We start from the raw sequence: 10055 nt of genomic DNA, 5'->3' as shown, positions 1-10055 counted from the left end.
ATAATCACATTATTTAAATAATAATTAATTCTCAATTAATTATTTTTGAGTGTTTAATTTTAGAATTCTGTAATTCTAAAATTCCCATTTTACCCTTTGTGTCTGGTAGAATTACTAGGATGACGTGGGGACTAGTGGACCTATAATCTCGAGCTCTAATAAAATTAATAATTAATTAAAAATTTAATTAATTAATTAATTCTAATAATTACTCCACTATAAACTTAGAATTGCACTCTCGAAATTATATATATAAATTACTTCTAAACTGTGAAGTGTTCATTTGATATAGTCACTGCATATAGATCGATCCTCCATAAATAATTCATAATTAGAGCTAGGTAAAATCTGTTAACCTCTCTAATTATATCTTTATCCTTGAGTACCATTGATTCTCTAATGGACAGTGATTCATAAAATACATTCATGAATCGGAGCTCCTACTGGTCCAAGTACCGAATCAACCCTTAAGAGAATTATTTATCTACTTCTTTCTTAAGAAGGAATGGATTCCATCTCGGGTAATAACATTCCCGGCTACCTACTTCATCATGTCTCTAAAATACAAGGAATAGGATTCAGGATCTCAAAATCCGTACTGAGTAAATCAAAAGACACAAATCCATAAATAGGAGTCTGTTAAGAACTCAGGATTAAGATCATTCTATATATGACCATCGGTAGACTCAATTAGAATTTCTATACTTAACGGAAATTATTAGAAATTCATATTGTGTCTGTGTCCTTGTTCCACATAATCTCATTATGCGAAATACACTCATTCAATATCTCACCATATTAACAGGGCAGATAACACCATTCCATTCTAAATGGGAATGACATGTATTAATAATGTTTTAATTAAAGATTCTGAACTTTAATTAAATTCATTATGAACATTGCTTTTTGATTATTATCCTTAAACAACACTTATATACAATGTTTAAGGTTACATAAATAATCACGAAATTTTCATTGATATTAATAAAATATTCACAAATATATACACATAAAATGATGAATAAACTCTTTTATTAAATAAATAATAAATATCCTATTACATCTTATGCTTTTAGAATACCATTCCTAACACATGAGACTCTGAAGGATCATATCTATCCTCAAAAGTATTCCGCGAAAAAAGGTTTGAACTGCGATTTTCATGTCTATCCCCGTGTCGTCTATCTTTAGATTTGGACTTGTGTTCGGAAGTTAATCCGGAAGTTGATGATGTATTCTCGTAATACTTGGACATTATGGAAGATGAGGGCTTAGACTCATGACGCTTGGTCCACTTCCCTCCATCTCCTTTTGTTCCCTTCGGTGATGAGTCCAATCACTTGATCAATCGAGTCTTGGATTTCTGGGATAGTACTCTCTATCGCGTTTATCTCTACTGATGATTCTCTGATCGAGTCTTTTTGGTATTATGACTAATGAAATAATTCAATTTTTTTCAGACCTTGATTATTAAATGTCCAATTATTGACTCACACTAATTGATGAAGCATGGGACCCTTGAGCTTCCGTATTTTGCTTGAGCATGGGCTCAAGAGATTGTGGCCGAGCATAATAGTAAACATTATTTTTTTTTTCAAAAAATAAAAATAAAAAACAAAGTATTCAAAAAAGGAAATAGAAATAATAAAATAAATTATATTGTAATTAGCTAATCAACTAATCTCGCTCCTGCAATTGAGACTTAACTCTCTACGTAAACAAAAGCGCGAAAAGAGTTGTACCAATTATAACTAAGCTGCACATTTGTAAGCTTTTGGGTTCGCATGTTGTATGAAACAAAGATGCCCATCTTATATATATACAAAATGAGCTCATCATTCTTCCAGAACACTAATGGAGTACAATGAGGTCCCTCGCCCATAAACACATCTGCACATTTAGTCCAACAAAACGACTTTTTCCGGTGATCCAAAATCCAGATTTGAATCGGCTTTCCATTTGAATTCGGCGGTGTTAGCTTGCTTCCAGTATGCAAAAACAAAGTGATACGTTCATCCTACAAATCTAGCCTCCAGTTTATAATTGTTGCTCTAGATGCGGCTCCAAACAAATCATCAGCTACTGGAAATGGTATAGTTTGAAATCTCTCCTCACGCATATCAAATGAAATAAGCATTTTCTTCAAATAAAGTTCATCATATATTGACCAATAACAAACTCCTTTATGGTACACCTCACTGAGTAAAAGATGTAATATCAATTTCTATCTCCATCTTAATCTCTCTCAAAGATTCACCATGATTCCCACCCAAAGTACATACCTCAGCTCCGATGGGAGCATCAACATCGGTGCTATGGAGACGCACAACTCTGACGACTTTGTAAACATTGGAAATGGCATCGTAGCCGAATCCAGCCATTATGTGTTTTCCAAAGTTGGATCCAAAGCATGAACCTTGAAGAAGCTTGAATTCCCTAATTGCCGGATTACATAATACAATCTTATTTGTGCTCCTGTCTGGTAGGAAAACGATACCATCACAATGAAATCCATGTAAACCAGCTACAGATTCAAGCAAATTGAACTCTTTAGAATGGAAGCGAATCTGGTTATTGTCATGATCTGCTTCGTCTACAGTGAGAAATGAATTTATAGTTTCATGAAAACAATATGTGGTTTTGGTCCTCTTAAATAAGAATGGACGGCTTTTAGAATTCTTGAGATGCTTAGCCACAAACCATTGACTTTTCATAAGAGTGCTTATGAATTATTCCACGACTTCTGAACACACTTAAGCCCTAATAAAGACTTGGGAGGTAGCCATGACATGATTTCCACTACTGCCTTTTCAGGAAGATCACAAATTCTTGTTATTCTCCTTCAAAAAATGAACAACTTCATTTAAATATTCACAAAAACAACTTGATATTCAAGACTTAGAATGAAAGCAAGGTTCATAAAGAAGTTTCTATTATAAGATTAAATTGTAGTCATCTGATAAATTGAATTCTCAAAACTATCAAAACATATTTTATACACACACTAATATATATGGGTGAGTACTCATGTCAATTGAGTAAACTGTATCTATTTTCAGAAGACAACAATTCATACACGAGTAGAAAATTTTCTTTGCTTAATTTGTATATTGGAACTAGGTTGCATTAGTTACCATTGAACTCATAGTGTGTATTATAATTGTTAAAGAAAAGAAGGGACGACAATGCCTTATTTATGTTGTGCAAATTATGGAAATATTGATCATTGGGGTACGTACGTAGAAACTGATATCGAATTCTCCATGTTGTCTATTCAGTACATATATAATATATTGTATATAAATAAGCTCATTGATAACTTTGCGTTAGAATTAAAAAAACACCAATAAAACAAACATGAAAAAGCATAATCTCTTATTAACTGGCCATGTAATTATAGACAAGAAGGAAAAATCCCCTCACCTTGTATCATCGGGTTCGTCCATTATTGCCCACTTAAACGGCGAGGGCGAGGGCGGTGGCGGCCAATGGCGGGGTGGGAAGGACAGGGAAGGATCCTTGGCGGATTCTCCATGCGGTCGAGAATGGCCTCCAACATGGTGAGGGGAATTTCGGATCACGCTCGTGCACTTGTGAGCAAGAGTGAGACTGAAAGCCCAGTTTCCTACGGAATCGTCAATAAAGATAAAAGCCAAACGACGTTTAAAAAAAACGACATAAGCATGCAAACGACAATGGAGAGGCAAATAATATCAAACTGGAAATTCCAATTAAAACTTTAAATTACAGAAATGATGTTAGGTATTTAGTTGGCAATGTTTTGACAAGTAAATGGGATTTCAGCAATTCAAAAACCAACCTGCAATTCAAATGACTAGGCCAGCCTTTGCGTGAAGAAAGCCAAAAATCAGAAAACTAACTCCGGACTTAAAAATTGAAGATGAGGGCAAAGCTGCAGCAGGATCATGGGAGGATAAATTCAAACTGAATTGAAGATTTGCACTGAGAATTTGTAGCTAACTTGAATTATAATATAAACTGAAATTAAGTTTTGAAAATACTGGACAATATCTTCAAGAAGTATTCTAGAAGAAAATTATGACAAGGTCATGTCTTTATCAGAAATAAAAATAAAAATAAAATCAGTTTTTTTTTTTTTTTTTTTTTTTTTTTTTGAAGGAAGAAGAATTAAACTTCTACTTGAATAAATATAGGATTTCATCGTGCGGTATTAAAGATGAGTGGTGTTTGCTTAATAAAGACCACTTCATTGTTATAAACACATAGGTGATAATTACGAGAGGGAGTCTTTAAATTGTATAAGTGATTAGTGATTATAATTTTGATAATTAGTGTATGATTCAATGTCTTGGCGTGATCTCTTGAATATAGGTTTTTAACCGAATCACGTTAAAAATTCTCTGAGTTCATTTATTTACTGCTTTTGGTAAACTATTAATTAGATTAATTAATTTTCACTCAGTAATTTAATTAATTAATAGTGTTAAAGGAGTTGTTGCAACAATGTTCTACAACACTAACGTAAAACATTTCTTTCAAATGAAAACGACAATAGAATGGCGAACCACAAAACAAAATGAAACGAGAGAGTGAGAATGGCGATAACAACTTAAACGAATAAATTGAATCAACAAATATAAGTTTTAATGACAACGAGATTGCAAACGACGATAAAACAAATGATATCGTAACAAGCAATGAATGACAGTAGGGGGAAAAACTGCGAAGTGTGAACAACAATAAAAGTGAAAACGATAGATGATAATAAAATGGAAGAAGAAAGCGACAACAAAGTTTATGACAAAATAGAAAACAACAATAAACTCATCAACGACAATAAAAGTCAAACTAAAGAAATTGACTAAACAATAAAGCGAAAATAAACTGAAGAACGACAACAAAAATTCAAACAATAAGAAAAATGCAAGCAGGCTTCCTAATAATAAAATGTAGTAAAGCTCCCTAATAATAAAATGTAGTAAGTTAATCAACTAATCGTAGAAAATGCACGCAGGCCTCTAATAAAAATAACTCCACCAAGCTTAGGACGAAAAATAAAACAAAATAAAAAAACACCACCAAAACATGTAAGACACCCAGAAGGAAAGCAGTACTGAAGTTCCCAAAACGCCATACTTCTCGAAGTGTAATTCCAAATTCCTGCTAAGCTGGATCCATTATTTAAGAAGCTTGAGACAACTAAATAAATAAAAATATGACGTTCCATTAGGATGAACTAATCACCTTGCACGTCCCGTACAATTGATACCAAACTCTCTACGTAAACAAAAGTGCGAAAAGAGCTGTACTTATGACAATTAAACTGCACATTTCTAAGCTTTTGGGTACGCAAGTTGTACGAAACAAATATGCCCTGTTTGCGGTAAAAAAAATATATACATTAGATGATGGATCACATATGGGCGTTAAAAAGTGAGAAAATAAAATTTTGTACCGGCTCAAATAAAATTTTGTACTGACCCAAATAAAAAAAAAAGAAAAAAGGGATTAAAATTACACGTATTAAAATGTGGAGTAGTGACAAAAAAAAAAAAAAAAGTGCAGAACGTGGAGTGATAATAAAAAAAAAAGGTACAAAACGTGGAGTGATGGTAAATAAAGTACAAAACGTGGGAGAATGGTTAAAAATTGATACGGAATTCTCTTATATAAAGGAAGAAGCAAGAAAAAAAGAAAAAAAAAAGGGCTTTTATGAAGTCATCCAAAAGCGTGTGTTTGCTGTGTAGAAAAGTGAGAGAAAACCAAAAAAGCAAAAAGCGTGTGTGCAGTGAAGTGAGAGAAAGAAAAAAGCGTGTGTGCAGAGAAGTGAAAGAAAAAAAGAAAACAAAAACAAAAGGTGCAGGTGTATGGGGAAACGTGAGAAGAAAGAAAGAAAAAAAAAAAACAAAAAGGTTGCAGGTGTGTGCAGAGAAGTGAGAGAAAGAAAGAAAAAAAAAAAACAAAAAGGTACGTGTGTACAAGTGACAGTGACGTGAGGGAAAGAAAAATATACATGCTTAAAAGCAATATTTCAAAACAACAAGATAAATAAATATTTTGATATTTTAGTCTTCTTCTGCACTAATGGTTTTAGTTTTTTGTATTATTAAACAAATACAATGCATTTAAATCAAATCCTATATACACTTTAAATTTCATGTACGTCTTATGGAGTGAGATTTCTTATTTGTAATCAGTGCTGAACTTCTGGGCGGCGGGCTTGCCCGATGCCCAAAAATTTTCGGGCACGGCAGGCAGGCCCCTCTCGCCGCCCGACCCACCGCCCGAAAATGCTTTTCTTCGGGCACGGGCTCGGGTAGCCCGAAAAGAGTAAGCCCCCCGACAGCCCGCCACCGTGGAGAAGCCGTCCCCCGCCGTTCGTCAGATTTTTTTTGAATTATCCGGCAATACTCGAAGCTGCCCGAATCTGTGCCCGAATTGCCCAAATTTTTTGTGACCGTTGCCCGAATTTTTCCCCGTGCCCGAAAAATGCCCGATTTGTTTTGACCGTTAGCCCGAAAAATGCCTGAATTTTGAAAAAAAACAGTCTTTTACCTGAACCCAAACCCGAACCCGAATTTTTGAACCCAATGGTCGGATTTTGTGTTGATGCCCGACCTGCCCGATTTTTGCCCGAACTGCCAGAAAATTTTGTAGCCGTTGGACCTGAATTTTTGGGGGACAATTTTTTTTTTTTCAACCCAAAAATTTTCCTATAAATACCCCCCCTCCCCCCAACCATTTTCCTCACCCCAAAACTCTCATTCTCTCTCAATTTCTCTTAATCTATCTCAATTTCTCTTAATCTCTCTCAAATCTCTCTTAATCTCGCTTAAATCTCTCTCGAATCTCGATCTCTCTTAAGCTCTCTCAAAGCGCTCTCAATCTCTCTTATTTTTCATAATGGCTTCTTTTGGTTATGGTGGTGATATTCCCATTGATGCCCAATTCAACATCGAAGAAGGGCAATTTCTTAATGTTTTTCAATCGCAGGAATCGCAAACTATGGAAAGAGTTGCTGATCAAACTGCAAATCCGACCCCTGGTGGATGTACTAGAGGTCGGGGACGCAATGGTGGTGGCACAAGTGGCCATGGAGCAGAGGCAAGCGGTAGTGCTAGTGCAAGTGTTGCAAGTTCTAAGAAGAAATGCAAGCGCACCTCAGCAGTTTGGGAGCACTTCAACACATTCGAGGATGTTGATAATAACGGTAACATTAAATACGTAGTTCGATGTAAATATTGTGGTGAGAAATTACAAGGTAACACTATTCACGACACTACACACTTAAGAAGGCACTCTGAAAAGTGTCTTCAAAAGCAAGGAGGCGGAGATCAGCTCCGCCAAACGCAATTATCATTTGACCGCCAAACTGGCGGTCTAAGCACGTGGAAATATGATCCGCAAGTTGATGGTATGGAAATGGCATGATTAATAGCCACATTAGATCAACCACTAAGTTTTCCTGAACAAAGAAATTGGCAACGTTATATTAAAATTGTACATAATCCTATTACACAATTTTTTTCTAGAACTACTCTTAGGAAAGATGCATTAAAATTATATAAACAAGAAAAGGAAGCATTAATCAACCTTCTACACTCTACTAGTGGTTGCGTTGCGTTAACGGCGGATATTTAGTCCGCCGTTGCCAACAAGGATTATTTAGCTGTAACCGGACATTATTATAAAGGTTTTGATTTGGATAAGAGAATCTTAGGTTTCAAATGTGTTAGGATCACATACTGCCAATTTAATATATAACACAATTTTATCTGTTATTGATGAATATAGTTTAAGAGATAGAATAATGCACATAACATTAGATAATGCAACTGCAAATACTAAAGCAATAGAACTTTTTGAAAATGATTTAAGTTTATTTAGTAATAATGATAGTTTCCACCAACGTTGTGCATGTCATATAATTAATTTAATAGTAAAATCCAGTTTAAAATCAATGTTAGGTCATATTAAAAGAATTAGAGATAACATTGCTTGGATTCAAGGTAGTAATCAAAGAATACAAGATTGGTTTAGATTTCTACAAGCATGTAATCAAAATCCTAGAGCATTAGCCTTAGATATGCCCATAAGATGGAACTCCACTTACATAATGCTTGAACAATGCATCCCCTATAAAGATGCTATAACAAATTATGTTAGTGCAAAATTAGGAACAGGATTTATAGATGAAATTGATTGGCAAATTGCCGAACTTTTGTATAACTTTTTAGGTAGATTTCATGAAGTTACCTTAAAGCTTAGTGGAACTTATTACCTAACTTCACCATTAGCATTAGGAGAACTTTTAAAAATGTCTATTTTATTTAGTGAATTTAGGACACATGAGGTTTTAGGAGTTCCTATCGCCTCTATGGAAAAGAAATTTAAAAAATTTTGGTCTAAATTACCCATGTTGTATGGTTTCGGTGTTATTTTTGACCCCAGATTAAAATTAGAAGGTTTAGAAAGTGGATTAGATAACTTTGGTGAATTTTTAGTTATAGACACTACTGACCAGTTTCCTAATATAAAGGAAAAAATATATTCTCTATATATCTCTTACGAAAGTAGGTTTAGAAACACACCTCGTGTTGAACAACCGCAACAACGAGACGACAATCTGCATTCATTCTTGAATGTTTTCGGGTTGTCTAAGAAGAAGAAGAAGAAGACGACGACGACGAGTCAAGGTCAAGAAGAATCTGAGAGTGGAAGTGGATCTTCATCAAGAGGTGGCGGCGGGTTCAACGAGTTAATGGCATCCCTGAGTGAGGGCTTAGTTGTAGACAGTAGTGAGGTGTTTGATTTGGTTGAGTGGTGGAGGGCACGAGCATTAACTTGGCCGATCCTAACACGACTGGCAATGGATATTTTTTCAATCCCGGTCTCCACTGTTGCACCCGAACAAGCATTCAGTACAACCGGCCGAATACTTGAAGAACGGAAAAACGCATTGCAGCAGGATATTGTTGAAGCTTTGGTGTGCATCAAGGATTGGGACCGTTCCGACCAACGCTTACACGATACAATCTCACCGGCAAACCAAGAATGGATCGACGAATTTAATAGATTAACTTTTAATTTTCAAGATGATCCTTCTGCTTCATCTTGATAATTTCTTTGTAAATATTTATTTACTTTGTAATTTTTAATTTGTATAGTGTTTATTGTAATCTTGTATAGACTTTGTAAGTTCATCAAATTTGTAATTCGTCCCACAATGATTGTACTCTTTTTTCCTTACCAAGTTTTTATCCCAATTGGGTTTTTCTTGGTAAGGTTTTTAATGAGGCAATCATGAATTACAAATTTAAAAATCAATGAAGAAGTAATTTTTTTTATATAGTTCGTTCGTGTGTTCAGTGTTCATTTCATATTTCAAATTGTAATATACACATTGTAATTATACAAATACTTATTTCAACAACATAAAAATATAATATAAAAAAAAAATCGGGCAGCCAGTCGGGCATCGGGCAGCCCGACCGGGCACGGGCAGGCATCCTCTGCCCGAAGCCCGTTCATGGTAATTTTCGGGTCGGGTTGGGCAGCCCAAAAATTCAGGCAGATCGGATTCGGTCATCAGGCAAAAATTTGGACTTTTCGGTGGTCACAGGCGGGCCGTCCAAAGTTTCAGCACTATTTGTAATACTCTTAATGAATTCCTAATGCACTCATGGTGTGTGATTTCTCATTCTTGTCACAATCCTAGGATTATCACCAAGACTTGAATTTCTTTTTAGAGATCTATATAAGTTAAATGTGATTTTAAAAAAATCAATGATTAAAAGTTTCCTAAATTATTTGTTACGATTGGTTTGAGTGCAATTCAAGTGAAAAACTCATACGAATTACACTTTAAGGATCGGCATATGAGAAATTATGTGCATATGATCTATATGAAAATATTCATATGAATCACACGATACCTGCCAAGAAGCAATCAAAGAAGGAAGATTAAAAAAAAACAAGTAAACCCGCACCTTCAGTCTTTTCTCAATATCTTCAAAGTACCAATATATATATATATATATATATATATATATATATCCACAAAACCCGCCACT

The 10055-nt window shown here is 34.8% G+C and overlaps 1 protein-coding gene across 1 annotated transcript in view; it reads right to left on the bottom strand.

The window, feature by feature from the left end:
• Positions 1 to 2195: 2195 nt before the first annotated feature.
• Positions 2196 to 10055, bottom strand: part of LOC112093544 — a 10409-nt gene continuing 2549 nt past the window's right edge. Inside the window, exons 2-4 of the mRNA XM_024172213.1 lie at positions 3424 to 3625; positions 2752 to 2840; positions 2196 to 2593 (exon numbers count right to left, since the gene is read on the bottom strand). Of these exons, the coding sequence (XP_024027981.1) occupies positions 2196 to 2593; positions 2752 to 2840; positions 3424 to 3625 (689 nt within the window). The remainder of the gene's footprint in view (positions 2594 to 2751; positions 2841 to 3423; positions 3626 to 10055) is intronic.

The sequence above is a fragment of the Morus notabilis genome, unplaced genomic scaffold, assembly GCF_000414095.1.
Source record: "Morus notabilis unplaced genomic scaffold, ASM41409v2 Scaffold7, whole genome shotgun sequence".
In the NCBI taxonomy this organism is placed as follows: Eukaryota; Viridiplantae; Streptophyta; class Magnoliopsida; order Rosales; family Moraceae; genus Morus; species Morus notabilis.
This window is presented reverse-complemented; position numbering and strand designations above follow the sequence as displayed.